Source organism: Platichthys flesus, chromosome 23 (genome assembly GCF_949316205.1).
Source record: "Platichthys flesus chromosome 23, fPlaFle2.1, whole genome shotgun sequence".
Classification (NCBI taxonomy): domain Eukaryota; kingdom Metazoa; phylum Chordata; class Actinopteri; order Pleuronectiformes; family Pleuronectidae; genus Platichthys; species Platichthys flesus.
Genome location: NC_084967.1, coordinates 9,607,372 through 9,634,556, shown reverse-complemented (window position 1 = coordinate 9,634,556; position 27,185 = coordinate 9,607,372). Strand labels below are relative to the sequence as shown.

The window sequence follows — 27,185 nt, the reverse complement described above, 5'->3', positions numbered from 1 at the left end:
AAACTCAGGACAAAAGTCGGCACAAGCATCAAATCTCAGTTTAAAAAAACAAATATACGTGTTTCAGATGATAAGGAAAAATTTAAGCAGAGAAATGTGTCAAAATGGAACAAAATGTGAACACTGACGATCATGAAGGCTCTTTTTCTTTCTCTACTCAGACAGTACAAAAACATCAAGTCACACCGCAAATGATGAGCTGCTTCGACAATCGCAAGTTGCAATAAGGACAAGAAAAAATATCCAAAACAAACAATCAACAGAGGGATTTTCTTTCAAATTAAAAAAGCTGCGTCTTTGATTTACAAATAACACAGCATCCACTTCAAATCATTTAATAAAAGCTCGGATATAAGACCATTTTTTTTTTACAGCAATTGTTAAACTGTCTTGATGGGATTTTTATTTTCTGATCCATCTGCACTGGAAATTAATACCCCCTCCCCCGAAATGATACAAAAGCATTTTAACATTCACCACAATTTGAATCAGATACAATAAAAATAATATTTTTCGTTTCGGGGCCAACTCACCAAGAATAAACTGTTCATCTTCTTTCACTTCAGTTGCCAGAAACACTTTAAAAAATATATATAGATTCTTTTAATATATATCTTAATTATTTATATAAATAGAGGTTGTTTAAAGACCTGGGCTTTATAACAAAGTGCAAAAAAAAAGAAAAATAAGGGGGGGGGGGGGGGGGGGGGGGTTATAAAGGACCTGTTAACACCTCCACAGAATTCAACAGCAAAGGAAAAATATAACTGCTCGAGCTTCATTTTGAATTTTAGCTGCAACAAAGTGTAACTTCTCGTTTCCGTAACCATCATCGCTAAGACACGGCGGCATTTCCCAAAATCATCTTAGCACAGAGATTTTCATCGTCATCTTTGATCTGTAGATACTCCTGATAGGAAGATACTTAGCTGGGAAAAAAATCAAACACGATTTCCTGGTAAAGCAACATGAACCCGTTATACACTAGTGTATCTGTTGGTCTTTTTTTGTAAGTTTGTCGACATAAACACCAGTGAGCACGGCAGGTGGTAACAGGCCTCGAAACAGAGAGAAAAGTGAAAACACTACATGTTATTATAAGCCGTGAGTACCCAGATAAACCATGTGTATCTACATTAAATCAAAGACCACAGAGCAGTAATCGCCGAGCTAGGAGCTGCCTCTCCTTTAAAGGACAATATTGAAGTTTTGTTTTGAAATTTGGAAGAAAGATGAAAAAAGGAGGAATGTAGGGCCCTTAATGTTAAAACTACTAAAAACTCCCTGGTTTTGCAAATTTTTAGAATTTGCGTACATCAGGTGCACCTTGTGTTCTGGGATGTATCCATTAGAAATAAGAAGAAGTGGTTGTGTAGCATAGAAGACGTGTCAATTAACATTTTGGACCATCTAATCTTTATCACAGGGCTTGAGGATCCAAAGATGATTGAATGAAATTGAAAATGCATTCAGTCGCTAACTTTGGGAAATGGGACTGTCGGACTATTTGACATCTGGTGCCACCACATTTCACATTCATAGATGGTTGCATATAAATAAATTGTCTTAACATTCTTTAGTCAGCTTTAAAGAGCTAAAGAGGCGTAAATATCCTGATCTGGACATCGGGAAAAAGCACGACTTTGTGCCTCGGGTTGTCTGTATAAATTCTTACTTCCATTATGGTCCGTTCCACTAAATGTGCGGGCAAACACAAAATAACTGAGTGTGATTCTTAACCTGTGAAATAAATAATCAACCATATACGACCACCTGTAATAATGGGACTAAAATACTTTGGTCTTGCTACAACTGTCTCCACGATGCAATCTGCTGACAAACACTTTGTCCCAACCTACATACTAATTCTACATAGGTTTTAAGTATATGGTGTATACGTATACACCATATACATAGATTAGAGTAGGGGTTCAAAACAGAAAATTTAAAGCACTTCGGATGGAGGAGGGTTCCACAGCAGCAATAATGTTAATACATTTTTGAAAAACTCAGTATTTAATCTTTGGAAAAAATATTTTTTCTTGTTAGTCTATAACACTTAATATTTGGATTTCTTGCAATCTGATAGCAATCACAGTACATTATAATGTTTATGAAGCGATGTGTACTGTATACAGTTAGTATGGAGTTGGGACACGGCAGATGAGGTGTGGATGAGATCTACACGAGTGGAGATTGAAGCCATATTGTTCTTGTCAAACAACATGACCGTAGTTAGTAGAATTTGCCTGAATTAAATAGTTTGAAGTTTGTTCCAATGACTATATAAAAAGATGGACGACATGAATCGCCCCCTGGTGGCTTGCTTGAGCATATGTCATAAATCCTTCCTCATGCAAGTAGATAGGGCTGTGGGCCAAACTAGAAATTCAAAGAACACGTCAAATAATCGGTGTCATAGATGGTTTCTATGATTTTAGTTTTTTTCATACTAATGTATAAGGGGTTAAATATTTCGGTGAGGATGCTATGAAAACAGTGTGAAGCACAATGATTGACAGCTAAGACTGACGAGTTTGTGCATCGGCAGAACGTTGATACTGCACAGACTCTGGCTCCAAAGGCACAAGATGGCAGCGTCCGTGTCCAGGATATTTTGGCTTCATTTCTGGACAAAGGGAGGAGGAGGAGACGTGACGTCCATCTTTATATACAATACAATCTATTTGACTGACCAACAAAGCTACAAGGAAATGAGATGAATTGAAGCCACAGTTTAAGCTCACATCCGGCCGTGTGCGATATCAATTAGGATCTATTTCAGAACTTGTTAATTCTTTGAAGGTTTTCAGAAACCAGACCAATTTAAATATCATTAAACACAGAACAAGAGGGGAAATACTCCCTCTTTTAGCTCATATTTAGTTAAAGGGGACAATTATTAATAAATACAAAAATAACAGATATGTACACATTTTCAACAGTAAGAACGATCATAATACTTTCAACATTTCTTCAAATCGCTTTTGCTTAAAAATATCTCTGTAGCTCAACCCTCAATGGTCAGTTAGAAAACAGACATGTAGGTACATAAATTATCATACAAAAAAACAACAAAAACAAATATCCAACACCGTGGTAATAATTCCTTTTTTTGGTGCAAGTCCTGACACACAGACAAGAGTTTGTGTTTCTTGCAACGTTTAAAGTAGAACTGAGAATAAAAAAAGAAAGCAACAAATTAAAGCAACAATCCTATGTTGAAATTACAATGCTCGGTTGGTAACGCAAACAGGGCTGTTTTTCTTTCCTCCATTGTGCGATCAGATCCTGATGTGGCACTGCTGGGGACTGCTCTGAAGTCAGCGAAGAGGGAAGCGAGGGCAGATAAGTGCACTTTGAACTTGGGCATGCCGGGATGGATGGGGAACGAGGGGGAACAACGGTAAGAGGTTGAAAGATGAAGAAAGACGGAGAGAAAGTTGATAAGGAAAAGGAGGAAAAGACGAGGAAAGGGTGAAAGGGGGGGAGGCAGGTGGCGTAGCTGAAGTCAGAGTCCTAAAGTCGACGTGTCGACAGGTCCTTCAACCAATTTACTCCACAAAACAATCACACACCTCTTTCCTTGCCCGCTGACTGAACACAGCAACCGGGATCATGTACACAACAACCAGAAAATGAAGTCTGATCGTTTTTTAAAAATGCTTTCCCAAAGATTGTACAGTGGTGCTAAGATTAACAATGCTGTAAAAACGCTCTGAGGCAAATTCCCTTTTCAGAGGAAACGTTTTTTGGATTCCAATGTCTTGTTCTGAAAATACCACGACCACAGTGATGTGCGGCAACTGTCCATCAAAAAAGATCCATAGTGAAAACTGGGAGTGGAAGTTATCCGCCAGACCGACCATGGGCAAAAGATTCCAAAGTCCCGAACTGAACGGCCATTGGGTAAACAGGGTTGACATCGCCGAGAAGAAGCAGTCTGATCGGTGAGGTCAGTGGAAGAGTGGCGAGGTCAAAGGTCACTAACGGTGGTGGCCTCCACAGCTGCACAACATTCTGTCCGTGACACAGGTTCCTGTCAGTGATGTAACTTGGCCTGTAGACAGGGCAGGACAGAGATATATTAACTGTCATTTAGTGTCATTATTTATAAAGCACCAACAAAACTAAATAAACCTTACTAAAACATAATTTAAACTAACCTAAAAGGAATGGCAAAAGATAAAGATTAAATAAAATAGCTAATAGCTGAAAAACAATTACAAAAAAGCCAAATGAATTACAGCAGTGCAGCTCATAGATTGTATATAAAGATGGACGACACGTCTTCATTTCCACCCAATATCCAGAATTGGAGCTAAAATATCCCAGATACAAAAGCTGTCATCTTGCACATTTTGAGCCAGAGTCTGCACAGCAGCGATCAGGGATGGAGAGAAAAAAAAAAGGCATAGCCCATCCGCCAACATGGAGGAAGTGGGGTTCATCACCTATACAGCTGCCAGCCACTAGGTGGCGATCGAGACAATTTGGCTTCACTTTAGGAGAGCTGTGATGTTGTCCATCTTTATATACTCTATGATAGATGTTCACAGAGCTGTTAGCATGGGTGCCTCTTGTCCAAGTCTCGTCTTGATGATTCAGATTTGAATTGGATTCTTTCAGTCTACCTGTCTTGGAGATTCTGGCCCTGACGCCAGTATCCCACCGATGTCGTTTCCTTTCCCAAAGAGGCTCTCGAGTCCGCCCGGCTTGCTCAGCTTGGTGGCCTTCCCTCTGTACGAGCCGGGACTCCTCCTCTTCCTCCCCTCTACTCCTCCGGCATAAGCCAGGGGTCCGGGAGGGGGGGCCAGGGGCTGATGAGTCGTGGAGGCGAGCTCCCCAGATGAGTAGGGTACACTGGTGGTGCCAACGCTGTGACTAGGGAGAACCAGAAAAATGCAATTGATGACCTGCAGAAAGCTTCCCCTCGGCCTTCACTGTACACTAAGATATATTGAGGTGTAGATTCAAATCCTCGCAGCAGATTTTACTCTGCCGTATATTTCCGAGTGAAAGCCAAACACCTGTCATCGCAGCCTTTGCACTGCTGGCACTGTCCTCGCCATTTACACGCTGCTGTACTTTTAATGAGCCGACGCTCTCATTTGTTCCTCCGCATACTGCACTGTGTCATGTGCCGGGCCCATGTTGTGTTGGTTTTAACCATGGTTACAATCAAAACTGACACAATTTAAACAGAGCTTTTATTTGAGTCCATTGTATTCCAGCGTGTTCTCCTGTGTGTGTAATCTGGATTGGTGATCAGATTTAACTCAGTATCTTCTCAAGGGAAAAAGGGGATTTTTTTAAGCAGAAATCCTGTCATTCAATCCTACACAGAAAGATGAACGTTTCAACTCGTCCAACGTGATCAAATCAATTTGCTACAGTCTCAAATTTAACAGACCGTGACCCACCTGCTCTGCGAGTTGAGGCTTTGAGGCGCGTCAGATTTCGATAGCCAGTCATCTCCGCTGCGCCAAAGCCCGCTCCCCCCGCGCCCGAGTCCCCGTCTCCTGGCCGAGGAGGGAGCAGCCCCCCACGAGCCCTGCGATGTCGGGTGGTGGCTGCTGCCATTCCTCTTGTGATTATCCACAGTCAAAATCAGTGAAGAAGGAGATGAAAGGGAGGAGGAAAAGTACGTAGAGTTCTTTCTCCTCCTACATCCTGCTGCGGAGTCAGTGTCTGTGTCTTTGGATGGCCGGCTGGTTCTGTGGGTGCCGTTACTGGCTTTACCCGGTGAAGAGATGGGGGCGTGGTCTTGTGCCGCGGCCTCTGGGATGCTGACCACTCCGGCCGTGGCCGGGGACTGAGGGAAGGTGGCGGTGCAGGAGGGGGAGTCTGAGGGGGAGGTGACGGAGGAGCTCTGCTGTGACGTGACGGAGGAAGGACATGAGGAGGAGAGGAGGCTGTCAGCGGCCAGAGGCATCTTCCTGCAACACACAGGAACATTTAAATCAAGAAGTGTGTCACATCCACTGGACTCTAATTTTCTGCTTGCATAAATTTAGGAATTTAGCATAGCAGCTTTAGAGCATGCACTCAACTAATTTTTCTGAAGCGTTCCAAGGGGGCTGTATGTGAGAACGAAAACGACTGAGTGAGTGGCTGCAGACATATTTTAGGGTTTCAGGATATTTTGCAAGGAGGTGGGAAGAAAAGTGAGAATACGGCCCAAATTATGAGATCTTCAACATGGGGGGAAACTGGAAGAAAAGAATATCTCAGGATCATACATGAAGAAGACGCAGATGATGACATCAACTTGGAAAGGCAGTGAGATTCAAGAGCTGTTGGTGATAGGGGCCGACGCTGGTGTTGATTTGCTGTAAGCAAAAATGTGATTCCCGCAGTAGAATTTACACGTCCTGCCTCCTGACTCCTGCATGTTCTACCAATGCGCCCTCGGCTGAATGTTACGGACATTTTCCGGTTGTTGTGAACACTTCTGGCAAGAACAATCTCCTGCTGTGTTCTTCACATGTGAAAGGCAAACTCAAGAAAATGCCCAGACCCAATTTTCCCGAGATGTTTCAGTTCATGTCGCCAAAACTGATTTTCTTGCACTTCTGCATCCAGTACCATTTAGCCTCTGTTGCTCCTTCCACAATTTTATCAATATTACAATCAATCCTCTTATTCTCTCATCAATGCTAACACAACTGTTCTCTTTTTGTATTTGTGATGTTTCTCTCGGCTGCCTTTTAACCTCAATTGAACTGGCTTTTTGTTTTACATGACATTCAAAAATAAAACTTCCATTCCGTCTATCCAGCGATCAATAGTTGTATTTCCCCTCATAAAAAGATGTCTCTTCTTCTCATACTTACACCTGCTCACACTCTCTCAAAGTGAGTTTATCCGTCTGATTAGCTATGTGGACTCGAAAAAACAGCAAGATATTCCCACACCTACTGCTGTGTATATAATCTCGAGGTGCACTAACACATGTTCTTTAAAATGAAACAGCTCTACCCCAGATCGCCCGGCGTGCAGGTTTCTGGACACTCACCTCCACATCTGTGCGTTGAGGTGCTTCTCCACCATGCTCTGGAGCGCCAGCCTCATCCTGTCCCACCGCCTGTCGAACACGTAATGGCCCCGTCCCATGAGCCTGCTGCTGAATACGCAAACCTGCAAGGAGGGGGAGGGGGGGGGGGGGGGGGGGCAAGAGTGGCAGGAAGTGGGAGGATGATGGAGAGAGAGAGAGAGAGAGAGAGAGAGAGAGAGGAAGTAAGGTGAGGCGTGGAGAGCAGAAAAAGGAGGAGAGAAGGAGGGATGTGAGATACAGGAAGTGATGGGCAGATCCAAGTGTGGTGGATAGAGGTATCAAATGTCAGAGGAGAAAAAAAAGATGAGTTAGAATTTTTTTTATTATTACAGAGAGATATAGAAGATTAACTTCCACAGACAAGGTTAAAATCTTCTTTAGAAGATCAGAAATGTAGAAAAATAGGTCAAACGAGGCATTCCCTATAAGCTGGGATAATAAGATCAGGATAAGGACCTTTTAACTGAAAACTTGCCAAAACATAAATAGGACAGTGAGCAGCTAAAACATTGGATTTCATTGGTTAAGTGAAAATATAATGTGTAATATATGATTAAATTAATTATAGAGTACATAACAAAATACTAAGCTTTAAACATGATGGTTGACAGCTTTTCTAAACATTTGGACACAACCAACAAATATAAGTTTTCTCTTGTGAAATCACCCCTTTTAAAAGGGCAACAAATAGATTAACTGATTGTGAAGCCAAGTGTTTGAGCCCTAACCCTTCTTGAAATAAAACACCGGATAAGAGCTACAGCTGCGGCAGAAAACATTAACATAAATAAATAATTTCTCTGAACGGCATTTAAAAGAAGACCCTGCGGTTTAACAGTGAAAAAAATACTTCATTTTTTACGCCCTGGGGGTTATGGACAATGAAAATGTCTGTTAGTAGTTGTGGTTTGTACCCCTGAAGGCTGTGGATGGTGATTAGAATAGTGAAAGGCAGGTCGGTCAGCGTCCTCTGGAGTCTCGGCCTCTCCCTCATCGCTAGAAAGGCGACCGCCGTCTCCCGCTGTCGCCACCCAGCTGAGGGGGGACGGCTCCGGGTTAGGGGCCGGGGCGGGCACCGGTGCTGGGGGCAGAGGGGTGGAAGGGTAGGTGGTGGAGCCGCCTGGAGCCCTGGAGTGGATAAATTAGAAAGATAGATGGGTGAATAACAAAAAGAGAAGTGTTGGGCAAGGGGTAAAGAGGAAGGAAATGAGCGAGCCAGAAAATCAAAGCAAGGGGAGGGAAAGAGGAAGACTGAACGTGAGAAGAGGGGGAGGGAGGAGGGAGTGACAAGTGAGACGAAGAGAGGGAAGGACAGATTCAAGGAGAGAAGGGGGATGAGAGTAAACAGAAGGGAAGTGAAGGAGGAAAAAGATTGATGGGAAAGAGGACAGAGATCGGGGAAGAAGGATGAATTAAAAGAAAAGTGTGAGAGAAGGAGAAGAAGAGAAAAGCGAGATTGAAGAGCAGAGTGGAGGGGAAAGAGAGAACGAAAGATAAAATGACAGAAAACTCTTTACAGATAAACAAGAGGTGGCGGCGTATCCGCTCCGACACCAGTCATCAGTGTCATTCGTTTGTCACAGCAACAAAAAAAACAAATAACTTCCTTTTTCAAACATAGGAAATGAGTTTCTCATAACGCTGTGACATGGGCAGATCTGACATCCTCTTACTGGTGTCTCTCCTTTCTCATACTCTTGTTTACAGCTCCCCCTGGTGGAGGAAAACATGAACAGACCCTCGCTCCATCTCAGTCGTCCAGTGGGACCTTCTGGGAAATAAACTAACTTTCATCCAGAAAATTTTGGCTTTTTCTTACGAAAAGTGATTACGTTTTAAAAATAGGAACCCAATCAAATGGAAAACTTTTCAGAATAACTATGAAATTGTAGTATAGGGATTTGATTTTGTTTTGGAAATAAAACCACCTAAATTAAATTCAAGCAGATGGTTTTTAAAGATATATATAATACTGCTATGACTTTATTACTGTATTTAATGTCAGAATTAATTACATTTAAGGTGAATCATGAATTGTGAATCTGAATGTGGTTCTTACCTGGGTATGTGTGCATTTGCCAGTCGCAGCTTCAGCGTGGACAGCGGCCGTCCGTTTGGGCAGTGAGGCTTGCTGGGGCTCTCCTGCGCTGCGTCTCTTTCTTTCTCCCCCTCCTTCGCTCGCCCCTTGTGTTCGGCAAGGAGGATGTCGAAGTTTTGCCTTCGGCCGGGGACGGCTCGGCGGTGGGTCAGGGAGTGAGTCTGAAACGAAAAAAAAAAAAACTGTGCCATGCTGCGTTCACAAGTAAATATTGCCTGTGCATGGTGAGCTTGTCTACCCTTCCAGCGACTTTGGAAGGTAACCAGCCATCAAACATTTGGTTTTCCAAACATTTGGTTTAACACAGAGTGTCTGAGGCCGCTGGTATCACATGTTGATCAGCAGGTAGTTAGGTTAATGGAAAGAAAAACGCTTTTGAGGGCCGGGGGCTCTTTAAGATACATCTTATATTGCAAGTTAGACGACATCTGCAAATTAGAAACTGTGCTGACGTCAGCTCCTTGACACTTATGAGGGACATTTAATCAAGGACTCAGCTGCTACTGTGAAACCACTGAGAGAAATTACCTCACACATCCACCCTTTGTGAGAGAATGAGAGAATCATGAAAATCAGCTAGTGACAGAGCAGATGGATGAAGCGATGCATCCTCATATTTAAAAATAACTCTATCCAAAGTTTGATCAAAACTGAAACTACTAATACTTCCCCCACTGAACCTTTCAGTTTTTATATTGATGTCTATGTGTATTTTACAGCGGTGTGAGACTGCTCAAATCAACAAGCGCCAGGTTGGACTTAATGGTCCAAAAGTTTGGGATTTCTTTATTGTTTTATTCATATCAGTTGCTGAAATACTAACATTATGAAAAGGTAAACTAGAATGGCATTCATTAGAGCGTATACATCAGCCAACACCAAACAGTTCGCTGATGAAACACCATTTAAATTGACTAGTTTATTCGCCTTTGAATCCATAAATTAGGTCCTGGGATATAGGTCAAAATGTCCCAAAAAAATTAGAATTGAGTTTGTTAATGGTCCATTTTCCATCCTTTTGCCTACAAGACAAAAATTGGGTGAACAAAATCACTACTTTAACTCAAACTGAATAATAAGGGTACATTTGTTCCACTTGCTGTATTGCTCAGACTTCCATTCCTTCAGTATAAAAGTTAAAACACCTGTCAACTACCCAAGGTTTGAGTCATTTCCTAAATCAGCGGCTTGAAATCATGGTTGTAATCGGTACAACCGCTAAAAAACAATAATAATTCAAACACACAATCACACAGAGTAGAGATGCACAACTTATTCTCACCAACCTCTCCCCAAAAAACATCCCCACACTCGTCGGATGCATCTTTAATTACTTAATAACCACTTTGAAGTGTTTAGTGAAGCTTACTGAAGGTAATTAAAGGGGGCAGGAAAATTGAGCAAGAAAGATGTTGTAGCCTCGTCCAACATCTATAATTACCTCATCAAGGGAGATGCAGTCCCTGTGATAGTTCAGCCCTAACGGCGGAATATGTGTCACGTGCAGGAGACAGACAGGGAGGGGGACAGGGTCTGAGCTGCAGTCGAGATGCTAGCGCGCCCTTTAATATCATTACTATCATAAACAAACAAAGCTGCTTTCCCGGAGAGACGGCCCTGAGGCAGGAAGCAGGAAGCAGGAAGAAGGGTCACAGACTATCATTGTCTCCACGGAGGCGGAGAGCGTGAACAAGCGTGTCCTTGTGTGTGCGTTGGTTTGCGTTACCTTGCAGGTGAGCGAGCGCGTGCAGGACCTCTTCGTCTCCGGGTCCTGGACTCCACAGTGCTTGTTAGGATCAAACACTCTCCCTGTAAGACACACACAGATTGCAAAGGGGGATATTAAGTTAATGCAACAGATGTCCACGAATATATTTTATGCTGCCATAATGAATATTTTTCACACCAGAAATGGATCCAGGGGCTACATGCGGAGCATTGGAAATGCTCTTATGCTTCCTGAAATGCCACGTAGGGTATTGGTGAGTATTCGTACCAATCCGATATGTCCGACAAGTACCTTTTTTTTTTAGAGTAAACAAACTTAATCTCATTTTTAATATATGCGAAATAATGAATATATTGATTATTTTAACTTTATTGTTCCTGCAAATAATTTCACATCCTGAATCAAGTGATAAATGTCAAATCTAATTTAAATCCTTCGAACCAGTTGTCTAAGCAGTAATAAATGGGCCACTTTGTTATTGCACACAAACAGGTAAGACAGCAGCAACCCCCAGTCAGCAGGTTATCTTTAACAGTGTTGCTGTCACAGGGCTGTAATCTTGCGCTGGCCTTTGCTATAATCCCTGTAATCTTTCTGTGTTTGCAGTGAGAGACGGCAGCTCCGATGGACACGGGTCGGCAGGCGCACACATCAAATGAGCTTGCTCTTAGATGTAGGAGAAACTTATAGTGTTGCTGAAAAGTTCAGAAACAAGCTTTAGAATGGAAGTCAAGAAAAAGAGACAGAGGTGAAGATGGAGAGTGTGAGCACATTCTGGGGGGGGAGGGAGAGAGATGATGAGAAAGAAGAGAGAAGAAGATACTGATGAGTGAGAAACACGACCACGACGAGCGGCGAGAGACAGCCAGAAAAGGGAAGAGGAGACGGCAGTGTGTGAAAGAAGAAAATAAGAGATCTGAACAGACTGAGTGTTTGAGAGAGAGAGAGAAAAGAGGAGGAGGTCGTGGCAGGAGGTGGAGAGAGAGAGAGAGAGGATGATCAAATAGAGAGTTGGGAGGAGGCGGGTGGAACATCTCTCCAGAAGAGGAGCAGCTTTTCGGCAGTGGGAGCTCGTGAGTAAGAGGGTGTAAATCAGACGCTTTGAGAGCAGTGAGACGCGGCCGAGCGGCGAGACGAGGAGGGGAAGAGGAGGAAGAGCTGGACTGAGAGACATCCACACCCCGAGGCGCTCATCACAAACCTACGAAGCTTCATTCTTATGCATATTTATAAATCCCTCACTTCGAGATGACTACTAGGTTGACTCATCTTCCTACTAATTCCACAAGCGTCTGTCTGTTGTTCCTCTAATCAGCTTCACACGCCATGGGAATATTAAATAATTAATTTGTTGCTCTTTGGACGCACTAATGACAAGGAGCAATTCGGAAATAGCGTCACAATATTAACGTAGGCCACGAGAAGAGCCCACTCCAAACAGCAGCTCACTCGCTAGTTGATGTTTAATTTGGGTTTTGAGGTTAGACTGACACAGTAAACAGAGGACAGGGTGGAGAAAGGTCAGGGGAAGAGTAAGAGAATAAAGAGAACAAGAGAAAGAAAAATATCTAAAATTACAGAGAGGCATCTCTTCCGCTTAAAAACAAACTCACTCCGGCGCCATCCTCTCTGCAGCCAAACATTAAGACTGGAGGCGCTCCAGGGATTATAGTGTGATGGTAAATAGGGAAAGTGTGTGTATTTTTTTGTGTATACAACTTATGAAAGGAATTTAAGTAGCAAAGGTAGAAACATTCACCTCTTCTCGCACACATGTCAGTGGATTAATGGTTATATTTAAAAATTTGTGTTACGGAACTGTAGGGTCAAGATCATTAAAACACAGACAGGAAAAATGAATAAATTATTAAGTGTTGTCATACTGCTCTCATTCCTAAGCAGCAGAGGATTGTGGGTGCATCGGGTCATAAATTCTCAGCACTAACCGGAGAGTCTTTTGTGCGACTTGGAGGGGGTCTTAGTCCCATTCTGCTGCTTCTTATCCAGCGGCGATGTTGATGATGATGCTGATGATGCTAAGGCTGCAGGTCGGTGAGAGAGCAAAGGTGACGGGGAGGGTTTACGATCCGTATGGGAGGGAGAGGGTGTAGACGAGGGCCGCTTGTCCAGGGGCGAACGAGCCGGACTGGGCCGCCGGTCCAGAGAGGATGGGGGCGTGGAGGAGCGTGGCGTGGGCGGCCCGCAGGCTCCTCGACCATTCGTGAGCTTTTCACTGGAGCGCTGGGAGGTGGAGGGAGTGAGGGAGGAGGCGGTGAGGCGCACGTGTGAAGCCGAGTCGGCCCGGCTGAGGCAGGGCATCTTCTCCAAGGTTACGACAGGGAGGGAGACGCTGCAGAGAAGAAGGAAGAGAAGAGGGAAGATGATGTTAAAAGGTCGGATGACTAAAAAAACGCATCTGGGGCTGAGTGAAGTATTTTATCACACCACATAAAAGTTGTTTTTTTTAAACCCCACCATGTCTTGTTCCGAGCCCCCTTAGGTGGATAGACAGCGAGTGGCGCCTTGCTGAAGCGGGAGTGAGGGTAGTCCTTGGGGACCCTGAAGGGCAGCGAGTCTCCAGGACTGGGACTGGGAGCCACAGCGGGGGCCACTGCCGGCACTTTGGGCTTCATGGGGACCAGGGGGCTCCTGGAGGGGACAGGGGAGCTGTGGCGCTTCTCTGAAACAGGGAATGAAGACTAAGTTGTTTGGGGTCACACACACACACACACACACACACAAAAAAGCAACACACACACACTTAACAGATCAAGACACTCAGATGCAAATAAAAATCCAGATCTAGTTAATTTAAATGTAGTTTCATGACAGGACTGTTGGGCCTTGGTAGACGTACGGGCTCTTCGAGTGCTATACTACTTCTGAATGTATAGCAGTGTGGTATTTTGTGTTCAATGCTTAGGTGCCAGATGGTTGTGTTGTAACACGGTATAAAGCAAACTTGTTCCAGAACTTTTGTTATGCAAAAGAAAAAAGGGAAAGTAGTATTTCTCTTATTAGCAGCTTCCCTGACACCATCTGAAGTGTCCCTGTGTGATAAACTTTGCCACGCTGGTACCTTGTGAAGTTCAAATTAGAGCCAACAGTTATAAATACCTTTTGACCTAGATCTGATCAGAGTGTGAAGAGGGTAAGAAGGCCGAGACTCGAAAGGGGAACATCGCGGGGAGTAATCACAAGGCTGTGGGGCAGAAAGTAGAGAGGAGGGGAGAGGAGCTCACACTTACGGTTTTTGCTATGCATGTCTTTGCGGGAGCGGGGTGGGTAGGGAAACGGTAGGGGGGTGTGGTCCAGGACTTTCTGTCTCTCTGTCTGTCTCACAGGGAAACTACACCCCAGCTACCTGAGTGGAAACAGAGGGATGAAGAAAAAAAAGAGAGGAGGAGGTGGAGAAGACACAGTACACACAGTGACACAGGAGTTTGGGCTGCTAATGACGGAGTATTCAAATTAGGTGTTGTGTCATGTTGCGTTTGCACTTCCAAAACAACATTGCAGCGCTTATGGGCGTCTTGCTTTTACCAGAGTGTAAACAATCATCATCTGCACAATCTAGCTGACAGGAAATTTGGTGAAGACCAAATGTTGGGATGAGGCCAGTCGCTGCGGCTCGCTGGATTTCCCGTCTGCTGATAAAAAGTGAAATAATGAAATAGCCCCATCAACGTTTTCATGAGGCCACATATCAGGAAACACAAACAGCTATATAGATGTTTGTACATATATTATCGGTTGGGCTCTAGACTAGTACAGTATCGATTTTAAAGTTGTGTATATGTGTATATATATATATATATATATATATATATGTATACACACACATATACACACACAACTACACCTGGCTGCAAATGGACAGCTGCACAGAGTCATGATAACACAGACTAAAAGCAAATATTGAAAGCCCCAGTGTCCACAAACATTTTTTTTCAGTTGCTACCTTAAAATAACAGATAGTGTGTGATTTGAGCCAAGGTCAAGTTAAAACAACTCCATGAACCAACCACACAAACAAACACACACACACAGAGGGCAAACTAAAACGCAGAAACCACATCCTTATTTGTTGATAATAAAATGCTACACTAGTGAACAATCAGTGGAAGCATAAGGTATTATAAAGAAAGTGTGTGTGTGTGTGTCACAATGCAGCACCTCTACAACCCTGTTAATGAGTGTAGTAGTAGCAGCCTGCTCACACAAGGCTGATCAGACAGGACGAACTGACTGACAGACTGTGTGTGTGTTTGCTGTCGGGTGCGTAAGTGCACAGCAACTTGCGCTGCAGGTGACGCGGGGAGAGTGTGCGTGTGTGCAATTTGTGTGCAAAGTGCGTGTATGTGTTGAGGAGATTATCCACTGCATGCAAAAGTATTACATGCTATATATTCAAGCTCAAGATAGAGGCTTTATGTGCAGTGATATCTGGGCAATGCAGAGTGTGCATGTATCTGTGGGCAGTATGTATATATTTATATATAAAACCTATGCAAGGGAGCGTAATTTGCATATGCGAGCATGTGCGGCAGGTGTGTAAATAGGCCAGAGGAAGCAGAGCACGAGGGAGGCAGCTGTATTCACAGTAGCAGGATCAAAGTCCGGAGCCCCGTTTGCAGGTATGCGGCTACAACAAGGCGACATACACGTTAAAATGTAAGTTAAAATTGCCTAATTTCACACTGTACAAACTCAAAAGGTACAGTAAAATGAAGGAGTGCAGTAGAAACAGGCTGGTAAAAATGCACTTGTGTACAGTTTCTATTCGGCTTTTTCTTACTCAGTCCTGCAGGATAAGGGAAATAATAAATATAAAGAAATGAGATATCACAAGAGAAACACACCCTGTGCTTGTGGCTTTGTGCATCTAACTTGACCTGCTATCAAATGAATAATGTTGAAATAAATAAATCAGCCAAAAGACAGTTTATATTTTTGGCTAGGGGATTCATCCATTTCCAAATAGCAAATATATTTGTGCAGGGAGACATAATGAAAGATGAACTTATTTGTCTGACAGATATATTGTGTGTCTAAATCAGATGTCCTCCTGTGAGCGAGGGGCTAGCGGTGAGCTAACTGCTCTGATTTACAATACATGGCCGGGTGCCCAGGCAAGGTCACTAAGCCACTCAGCCACAAGGGCACTCTCACTACTAAGCTCTCCTGCCTGCTTGTCGTTATGGCAATGCTGAGAGCCCAGCTGGATGCCAATTGGCCGCTGACTCATCCTGCAGGCGGAGCCGTCGCCTGATGAGGAAGCCGAGGCGCTCGGCGCTCAGCTGGGTTTGTTTACATTGAGAGGGCAGCCGGGGACGAGACGGAGAAACGTGTAGAAACGTCTGTGAAGAGCCACAGACACGCTGCTTCCCTATAGGCACACAGTCTAAACAAAAAAAGAGCAAGCAGGGGAATATCAGTATAGATAGAAAGCAGGGGTATTCTAGAAGTAAGTAAGTACTGCTGTAAACAAGAGGGGGGTAATATACTTCAGTCCTTAACTAGGGTCTCTTAAGGAAAGGTTAAGGATTTTCTAAGTTGAGCCAACATAAACAGTAACTTCATTCATTTCAAGTGTCTCACAATAAGAGGAAATATGCAATAAAACTATTCTAAAGCAAGCAACAACCATGCATGTCAAACACAGGAACACAAATCCAGTGGATCCTGAGAACCCGAGTATCTCTCTGACACAAGAAACAGAATGCAGGCTCAGTAACCAAGCTTTCAACTAATACCAATATAAGGTTCTTCTTCAGTACGTGTGTAAACTTTTTCAAAAATTTAAGAGAGTAAAGAAACCACCTCTGATGTACAAAAAAAGCAGCTGACATTTGAATGGGCCCAACCCTCAGTTAATGGCTCACACACAACCACGCCGCACTAACACAACAGAGGACTGAGCAACACCACAGTACCCCAAGCCAAGAAGAGCTTCTGCTGTTTAACAGCCGTCACATGAATCAAACGACATTGGTGGAAACTGAGGAATTTCATTGACCTGCCTTAGACCTCAATTAATCCACCATCGCAGAGCAAAGTGGGAACAGAGACAATCACTCCCACCACCAGCACCAACATGAACCTCTCATCATGCGCTCCACTTGCTCACACACAGCGGGCCATCTGCGAGGGAGAGTCTTCGAGGGGACGCACACACTGAGATGAGAGAACTGGGAGGAACACACTCGCATATCTGAACATGCCACAGAGGGACGATTTACCCAAGCAGAGACGCCCGTCGCATAAATATCCAATCATTATTTGTACATATTCAAGATGTGTTCAGGGAAGGAAACAGCCAAACAAATGAACTAAACCGCCAGTCATACAAGCCCTTACAAAAGAAACTGTACACATATAATATGTAACAATTCTTCATTCATAATGTCTTAAAACGATGAGAGCTATGTTGTATATTTTGTTGACTTGTTCACTGACATTATTAAGACACAAGGACAAGTGTCTGTCCAGCCCGGGGTGGACCCAGAACTCGCTGGTGGGACTATATATCCCGTCTGGCCAGGGACGCCTTGGGATCCCCCAGAAGGAGCTGGAGAGCGTGGTTAGGGAGAGGGATGTCTGGGATACTCTACTTAGTTGGTGACCTCCACAACCCGGGCACGGATATATGGAAGGCAATGGATGGATATGAAAGGACGTTTTAAAATACTAATGTGAACCCATTGGGAAAATGTCTTTAGAACATTCTGCTCTGTCTGTTCTGAGGCTTAAAGTTCTGCCAAAATCAAGTTCTTTCCACATTTTGTCTTTACTAACTCATTGCAGAAAGTATGGCACTAACACTGCCACCATGAGGGATTCATTTGATATCCTACTGGGGCCACTTATGCTAAGAATATACATAAGGATAGATTTCTATAAACAAATCCCTTAAATGGAGCAAGTCTCTGAAGTATGAAATAGATTAAATCACATTTTCTTTACGATATCAAAGATATTAAATCATAATAATAAGGCTTGCTTTAGGTTATGTCCTTTCTCTAATCTTCACATGCAGCAAACTGGCCGAGCATAACTAGTGAACCACTTCCCCATGAGGGATCCAACCCCCCTCTGTGTGTGTGTCTGTGTGAGCATGTTCACGTATTTCTGTGTATGTAAAGCCCCAGTGGTGATTTCATTCACAGGTCAAGCATGAAACCAGCCCCCTCCCAACCGCCTTCCATGATGGATATGCACACAAATGGCAATACAAGGCCAGGGCAATGAATAAGAACACTACTCAGGGTCGCCACATTTCAAGGAGGCTCCCCAGTAGGGAACAATAGCACCGTGCTTGTGAGGATACAACAGTGACATTATGCGACAATGGGAGGAAATGCAAACAGCAGAGTAAGAATAACTTAACAGGAGGCACTTCCCCGGAGGAGCATTTTTTAAGTCATTAATGGGATAGTGTCTTCTGGGTCACTGCGATCGTTCACATGAAAAAATATGACTCAAATCCACAACCTTTTGACCAGTCAGCAGGTGACTTCGCTGGTCCACTACAAATTAAAGCGGCCTGATGTTTTAAATCAAAATAAAAAATTCAGGGGATCTTCCCCACTCCTTAATGTTAATTTGCACGTGTCTGTTATAGACCTGTTGTTACCTGACTGTCTTTGTGTCAGCCAGCGCAAAATGCTGCCAACAAAAGGGAGAGTTTCAGGGTGGGGGGGCAAGAGCAGGGACAAAACAACAGGGGCTGCCAGGAGTTTGAGCGTGTGTGTGTGTGTGTGCGTGTGTAAGTTTGAGAGACAATGCCACTGACCTCTTTCTGCTGAGAAACAGAAAATGAGAATGTGTGTGCATACCACTCCTCTGGCCTCTCTGCTCTCTGGCAGAAGCAGCATGCGTGTGTGTGTGTGTGTGTGTGTGTGTGTCTGTGGTGTGTAAGGGTTGGTGTTTGTGTGCTGTGTTCATTAAGCACGACCACGTGTGTCCCCCCCCCCCCCCCCCCTCCCAACAGACGGCTCCGGCTGGTGCACGTGTCGCCAACAGAAGGAAGCAGCGGCTAGTGGGCAGATGCGAGCGCGCTCAGTGGAGCCACAGTCAAAAAAAAAACCAAAGAGGTGGATGGACTGTTTGAAGGACCAATCACAGCCCGGGTTTGGCTCCTCTACTGAATACTGCCTTGTTTCCAAACATTTGCCTTCCAAATTTGATCGTCTGAATCTGAATTTCGACATCTCAAATTAGATCATTACGTTTTTGAGTCTACATGGCAACACATGACAATTTATGAAATGGCGAGCAAACATGTGTAAGGAGTGTAACAGTATATCATGTTCGTGTTCGAGACATTTCAACAACTTTCTTTCCCAGAAATGAAATGTAAAATAGTAACATGGGCCACTTGGGGTTTCTCTATAAAAGGTAACAAAAGCCCCACTTTGATGACCTAGCGAAGCAGCAAGGGATCATGGGAGTTGATGTCTTCACCACCGCTGCAAATCTACCTCACGTAACTCACATGCAAATCATGTTCATTAATTAGCAAGTGTAAATTAATCCTTGCATACTAAATCTTTATTTTAAGGTAATTTTCAACCCTGAGTAAGATCTAGTGCCTTCGCAGCCAGGGCTTTAACATGCAAGTGTATATTTGAATTTTTTAAAGCCGACCGTCAGTTTGTCTGAAGCACTTTCAAGAGTCCACGACCTGCTTAAAAAGAAAACTCGGCCTGTATTCAAAGCACACACTTATTTACCGGATAAAAGGGGCCTGAGAACAAGGCTACATCCAGTCGATTATCTTGTAAATTATTTAGTGTTTTTCAGCTGTTGTCAGCCTGCGGGGTATTTGGGGGCGTAACCGTGCTGTGCATGTTCATGTGGAGGCTGAGGAGTTCAGGTGCCTTTCAGGGATAGATTAAAAAAAAATTGTATTGATCAAAGAGAGCCACCTTGTTTGCACTGTGCCTCTGTGCTACAGTTGAAGACACCACAAGGTGTGTTTGTGTGTGTGTGTGTGTGAGTGCCTGAGGGGGAACTGTGTGTGTCTTACCATAGTGTGTGAGTATGCCCTGAGGAGTGACCACCTTATTGCAGACGTGGCACACAACAAGAGTAAAATCCTCCAGTGCTGGAAACTGGCTGTCGACGAGCATTTCTGAAACGAACACAGAGAGAGGAGACCAGGATTTAGACCAAACAGACAAAAGACACAAACACAGGTCGAACATTGTCAGAGATGAATACATTATCATTTCGGCAAAACTGGGATGTTTCCCTTTTAGCAGCACAAACTACTCAGGAGCTTATAGATTCATACGTGTCTAATAAATATATTAAAAACTTACTGAGTACTTCAGGAGAGCCATCATGGATTATTCACTTTACTATCAAGATTTTACAGCTTGAGGCTGCAAATAAGTATTATTTTCATTATTTAGCAATTTTTACTAATTTATTGATTGTTTGCTCCTAAAAATGTCATAAAGGTTTGACAAAAATAAAGAAATGACAGTTTAATTATTACCAAGTCCAAACCGGTTCACACCTCACATTTTTACAACAGAATCCATAGAAACGGGGGGGGGGGGGAGATGGGGGGGAGATGGGGGGGAGATGTGTGTGAAGGCTCGTGAGGAGGATCTGTTGGTCTCTCACAGGGTAACAGTGCGTGTCGTCGTGACCTTGCATCGCTGGAAAGCAGAGGAGACCAGTGCTCATGCCTGTCCATGAGAGAGAGTGTGTGTGTGGGTGTGTAGGCAGCATGTGTGTGCTGTCGAACGTGATGTTTGAAAGCGTGTGTGTGCGTGTGTGTGTGTGTGTGTGTGTTTGTGTAAAATGTCAGACCCGGTCTCATCCTCATACATGAAGTCTTCAAGGCCACAAACCTATTGAGCCTGTCAAAAATCACTGGTGGGTATAATTCTTGACTTAGGAGTTATGACTGACTGAAGCTCACTGGTTTCCAGCGTGTTTGTGATATCGACCATGACTTGCCCACGGGAAGAAAATTCAGAAAGACAATTTCCTCGACAGCCAATGGGAATGGAGCGAATGCCCTTCTTTTGGCTGGTTCTCTAACCGTAAAAAAAAAGCATATACTCCAGAATTTTTGTGTAAAATAGGCACGATACGACTAAATCTGATTAAAACTGCAAAAGAAAAAAAAGGTCAGTTCCTGAGCTGCAGCACAGAAGTAGTTAACCCTGAGATGCTTGGCCAGGTTCACCATGTCAATATGGAAGGAGAGTATTTCTTTCTCACATTCTGGGGCCAACATTTCTTGAAAGCCACAGTTCAAACTCTCGGATTCTCATGTTTGCTGAGAAGAAACAGCTTTTTTTTCTTTTCCTGCAGTGTTTGTCTTTGTGGCTTGCCTGAAAAGTGGTTTGATCAGGGCTGTGATAATAATACAGACACAAATGAACAGGTGTGGCTACGTTAAGCTGCTGACGGGTTTTTAGGCAGTAAGGATTAGTAAGTCTGTAATGAGACATTGGAAACACACCCTCAGTTAGTTTCATTTCAAAAAGCTGAGCGGCATCACCGCAGCTTGCGTCTTTCCTGTCATCGCTGCAAGAGGATACAGGCACATGTTCCTTATAATAAATCATTGACACAAAATGCGATGGGAAATTTTTGCTGGCAAATGATTCCCTCTAAAAGTTTACAGCAACAGCAAACGACTTTAGTGGGAGAACTGAAAAAAGGATATAATTTCCTCTGCGTCTGCCAAGTCAAGTGAGAACAAAGTGTGTAGCCTATTTCTGCAGCCTGAAGTGTACAAGCCAACCACCAGCATCTGCCAAATGACTGACAAGCCAGAAAATGAACTACAAAAACAATCGCTCACTGGTGAATGAGCACGTTTGGAGCCACTTAAACAATATATCATTGGACACTGATTACATTACAAGTAACTCAACTTCCCATCGGTGAATGAGTGTTTGGAGAGACACTTAACAAAAAAGGTCCGGAAGCAGCGACGACCCACCACAGTTCAAAGTAACAAATCCAACTCTTACCATTCAGTTTAGGAGATTTATAGGCGATAGGTGTCACTCTTTAATAATCATTGTACTAAACAGCTACAGGAGGGTATAGGCCTCAGCTGCAGCTTCAACTGAAGTTATTCTATAAAGAAACACGCCAGCAAGAGTAAACAAGCTTATCAGCGATATCTGGCAGCTTCTCTCGCAGAACCCAGGCAACAAACTCTCCCAGAAACAAACCAGTCTGTTGTTTATTACAAAGAAGCCCCAGATACACATCTGACGGAAACTTTGAGAATTCAAAACGCTTCTTGGATCTTGTATTAAGATCACTTTGAGAGAGCTGGACCTTGGGTAGACCCACAAAATGTTTGTTTTTTTAAATAAGCCAGCTCAAAAGGTTTAAAGACGACATGTAGCAAAGAGAAAGGTAACTAAAGTGCTTTGATATGTTAGGAATAATTATAATTTACACCTTCTCCTCAAAAATAAATACCCAAAAAGTTGAAATACTCAATGCTATACACAGTTTAATGTTATCAAAGGTTTTTCCTTGTAAAAATGATTTCATGGTCACAATCCCCTGATTTACATGAAGTGGTTTTGACTGAATATAAAAGTCAGACTCATAAAAGTCATTTATAAATAGACAGATCACTGACATTGAAACTAGAATTATAATCTAACATGTTCGACAAATAAATGAACTTGAATGCAATTTGACCAATCATGTAGTTTGCTGTGAGTTAAACCCATTGCTGAGCCACACACATGCACGTCAACAAAGCCAATTCATCGTTTATGGTTGTGAAGATGCAGACATGAAGGTTCCTCACTCACACACAAACAAATGCTGCTTAAGACCAAACCAAGACAGTTCCTTGTTGTGCGCCGAAGCGAAGGTTAATTGTTTTGTTCCGCATACAAACGACTTTGCATTGGAGCACAAGCACAAAAAATGAAAGTCAACATTTTACTACCACAAAACCCACCTAGAGAATGAAACACTTGTTAAATCCAGACGGATTGCAAGTGCTGAAAGAATCAAGATGAGCTGCATTCAATATTCCCGATTCGGACAATACTTAGGTTTTAGTTTTTTTAAGGCTGGACCAATTAATTTGCAGATTTTCTGAATTCGATGGTTGACATGGTAATGTGGCTAATTTTAGCTCCAGCCATTTTCATGCAGACAGTGGCACCCAATTAACTAAATGACTAATTTTCAGCAGCCTGCTGCAAGAGATGTGTCCAATCCTCACGGGAGTGAACAGCAACAGGAGCTGCCAACAGCACTGTACCGTCGCCTGCACTGGGTGGCCTGGTCCCTCGTGATGCATCAGGCAGATCAGTGCATCCCTCCTCCCAGTCCCAGCATATGTGTCCACGCTGTCGTGTACTTTACCTGCTTTAAATATATATATACACATCCAGATTATCCCTGAATCAACACCATAATGCCGATCATATCAGGAGCCTTTCAGTTATCGCCCTGAGGACTTAACAGGCAAATAGCAGCACTGCCTATTTCGAGTGATATGATGACAGCCGCTGCCACTCACGTCGGGCTAAGTTGCTGTCGGTTGTCATCATCTCTGCTGAGTGTGTACGCATGTGAGAGAGAGACAGACGAGAGACACAGATACCGATCGTGACCTGCACCACACAACCCGCACTGAGGCGTCCAGAGTGTAAAACACGTGGTACTGAATCCCACTAGTTTTTGCTAAATTCAGATAATGTAACGTTTAAATCCTTTAAGAAGTGTTTACCTGTGGGTTTATCAGGCTGTGTGTGTGTGTGTGTGTGTGAGGGTGTGAGGGTGTTTGTGTGCATATCACTCCCATCAGGCCTGAGTGTCACGTTACCGGCAGTTCAGCAATTCTGGAAATGCTGCTCCAGTTCTGCTGTGAGAGAGGAAGACGAGGCATGCAAGTGGGTGTGTGTCTGTGTATGTGTGTGGGTTTGGGGGGGGGGTGAGGGCTGGAATTTGACCAGTGAGAGTGAGAAGAGTTTCCCCAACTCTCCATGCATGTGTGTGTACGTGTGTGTCTGTGTGTGTGTGCGCCTACGAGGGCTGGAGCACGCCTGCTCTAACTTTTCGGGGATGACTCAAGCGTGTTAGCGTGCAGCGCGTGCTCCTGTGGGTATTTATACGCGCTGTGTTGTGGAGGAACTCCTCGGGGCTCTTTCCCCGAGGGGAGGCGGCTTTGGTTGAGGATGTGAGCACCCACTTACTGTGCTGGAGCAGCCCCCCCCCCACACACACACACTTCCATGCATTACTAACGATATATTAGAAAAACAACCCAGAGTGCAGCTACAACACAAAATGAATAAGACGTGTGACAAGCTGGATACCAAGCTAACGCTCATGTATCAACATATCCACCAACACAAACACGTCTAGTTCCCTACTCTCCTGATAATGAGCCACTTATATAAATATAATAACTCTGACACAGCGCTCGGCTTCACAAACACAGCAGTCTAAATGCCTGACTGTTTGACTGAGAGCCTGTTGTTTTTAAACAAACACACAACTGAAGATAAATCAAGATGCTGCTGAAACAACACTACAGCCGTGGAAGTCGTGGTTTTTATTCGTACCTCGCAGCTGTTGCATTAAAGCCTTTCTTATTAAATCCGTGTTGCTGGGTTAGTTCATTTTTCACCAAGAGTACGCATAAAACTACTGAACTGATTTCCAACTTGGTGGAAGGGCCAAGAAACAACCAATCCAATTTTGCAGAGATCTGGACAAAGGGGCACATCCAGTCATTTTTTCCCCCACTTTCTAAACCCTTGTGAGAAAGGGCTTTTTTTTTTTCACATTTCCCCCCGTTTCCCAGTGCAAGTAATTCAAGTAACTCATGGATCTGTCAAGTTTAGGAAACTGATGTCCATGACAGATATTTGCCACCTTTCCCAGGGCATGCGTGCCAAATGCTGGAAGACAGGAAACAGCTTTGACCGTAAATGATCTGTCAGATGTGAATTGAAAGTGAAAGTAAAAAAAATTCAGAAACTACGTGACACTATTACTAAATACTATGTTTGCTTTTGGTAGCTAGCTGAAATTTGTTTGTGGTTTGTTGGTTGAATCTGAAATAGGGCTGGGCAATAAAACAATATCAATCATTGTGGTAAAAAGTATCTTATTCAATAGTAATACCTCACATGTACACACGCTATCTACTGTATGGGGAGAAAAAAAATCAACCTTTAAACTCAACATGTCTCCAAACTTAAAATCAGTATTTAAAGTTAACAGATGTAACAATGCTGACCATAAGGGATGAAACATTTCACCTCTTTGGTGTTCAGTCAAATTAAAAGGCTTTGCAATATGTCACAGTCCAGATATGTTGTCATTGTCAGCAGATATGTATGTGAATGCAAGTATTACAGGCCAATGTGGGAGAGACATATTTTGTTTTATGTGCAACTTTATGAGGCAAATTTCTCCCCGGGGACACTAAAGTATATCTTATCTCTTAACAACAATAATAAACATTTCCCCTGATTATTATCGATGTCGACTGATGTGACCATTTGTTATCTTGATAGCAATTATGAGCCTCGTGGCCCACTTCTGAACTAAAATACGTTTCCCTTTCAAAATGGGAAATCATTGTTAATTTTTACGGTTTTCTTAGTTTAAATTACAAGATGCACGCTGTTACAAGGGAGCTGCTCAGAACCAATACAAATATCCTGCACGTGAACCAGCAGCACCAGCAGGACCAGCAGCACCACCCCCCAGTCACCCTGGACCCACCAGTTGTGTCCCATGTAACTTCCTCACCTGGTTGGCGGAGCGGAGCAGCTTCTCTGAGGCGGGGGAACTCTTCGTCTCTGTCGTCGGGGCTCGAGTCTGCGTGCGATGGGGGGGGGCAAAAAGAAAATCATCCGCTTTACAAACACCGAGCATTGGCCACAACAACAACAACTTTGGGGGCCACGCGTGGAGCCACGCTGGGTCTGAAGGGGGGGGCGGGGGGCTGGCTACACGCTTAGCATTAGCTCTGCTAGCCTCTGCCTGTGTGTGTGTGGCTGGATCCAGTGGAGCTGTCAGGGCTAACTAACTTGCAGCAGGGCACGGTGGAGGCGAACGTGACCGCGGACGGTGTCGGTGGTGTCAGCCGAGTCTGTGCTGCGGCGGCTGCAGCCCGTTAACCGGGTCCAGTCGGTGATATTTGTGACAGTTACTTTGACGCTGCCTGTTCGTGCGTCTGTAGGCGGAGGAGGAGCAGCGCCACTCAACTCAATCACAGACAGTTGTCGGTCCACGCACTTCCCCGACACTTTGTCCGCCACCACAACAATAACAACAATAACAACAGCAACAACGGCGGCGGCGGCGAACTTACTGACAACGACACGTGAAGCAGCCGCGCCGACGAACGAGGACCAGGGCTCGCACAGGAAGCTGTCCGGACTCGGTGTCGGGCGATCCAGTGTCGCCATTGCTCTTCTTCCTTCTTGTTGCTTCGCTCGGAGCCGTCCTCTCTCTCTCTCTCTCTCTCTCCCTCCCTCTCTCTCTCACTCACTCTCTCTCTCTCTCTCTCCCGCACGCGAAAAACGAAAGAACGAGACACGCTGACGTCGTTCTCGGTGAACCTCGGTTCGGTTCGGCCACGCTCGGAGAGTTGAGGGGTTGTTGAGCCTCAGAGGGAAAGTTCACTTTATTGCAAGAGGATATGATTATGGGACCCGAGCACTGACAGGAACTGACAGGCACTTTTTAATTTTAAATAAATAAATAAAAATAGTTAAGAAAAAAGAAATGGAAAAAATTTAATTAAATGTATCCTGCACTTGATAAAATACATAGAGCATCTCGATGAGGCTTTGTATGCAATTCAGGACCTTGAGAGCAGCTTGCTAACTGTGCTGAGAGGAGACCCAAGCAGATAAAGAACATATTGTAGGAAGATTGTTTGAGTCTAGATTGATATCATATGTCAAGCTCGGGTGATGGAGGTTGTGGGTCAATGTTATAAATATTGCCTTTGAGTGTTAAAATTGATGGATGTGTGTTGACGTATTTTAAAAGGCACAGAGGATATACAGATCCGACTATAACTTGAATGAAAAAAAAAAACTAAACACTTTAGTCGCACTTAAATGGCACTTACTTATAGCACTTTGTAGTTTTGCTTTATTTTGAAGAATTTGTACTTTCTGGATTCTTGTCGTCCTGGGTCTGTACCCTTGGGGTTGAATGCACTTATTGTAAGTCGCTTTGGATAAAAGTGTCGGCTAAATGAAATGTAATGTAATATAATGATAATTATTGTAAAACCTCTTCTCAGTTAAATCATATGC

The 27,185-nt window shown here is 43.8% G+C and overlaps 1 protein-coding gene across 4 annotated transcripts; it reads right to left on the bottom strand.

The window, feature by feature from the left end:
- Positions 1–319: 319 nt before the first annotated feature.
- atxn7l1 (ataxin 7-like 1) lies at positions 320–26,532 on the bottom strand. Of its 4 annotated transcripts, none has more exons than XM_062382456.1 (13): positions 26,228–26,530; positions 25,663–25,731; positions 19,916–20,020; positions 14,133–14,244; positions 13,360–13,564; positions 12,831–13,234; positions 10,882–10,964; positions 9,117–9,316; positions 7,972–8,185; positions 7,019–7,140; positions 5,424–5,939; positions 4,635–4,884; positions 320–4,060 (listed from the first exon to the last, which is right to left on the bottom strand). In XM_062382456.1, the coding sequence occupies exons 3-13, from the start codon at positions 19,916–19,918 to the stop codon at positions 4,043–4,045; spliced, it is 2,127 nt and encodes a 708-aa protein (XP_062238440.1). In that variant the 5' UTR covers positions 19,919–20,020; positions 25,663–25,731; positions 26,228–26,530; the 3' UTR covers positions 320–4,042. The 4 variants fall into 4 exon arrangements, with proteins under 4 accessions (XP_062238440.1, XP_062238443.1, XP_062238444.1 ...); XM_062382459.1 differs by having other exon boundaries at positions 14,133–14,248; positions 26,228–26,529; XM_062382460.1 differs by lacking the exon at positions 14,133–14,244 and having other exon boundaries at positions 26,228–26,532.
- Between the last annotated feature and the right edge of the window lie 653 nt (positions 26,533–27,185).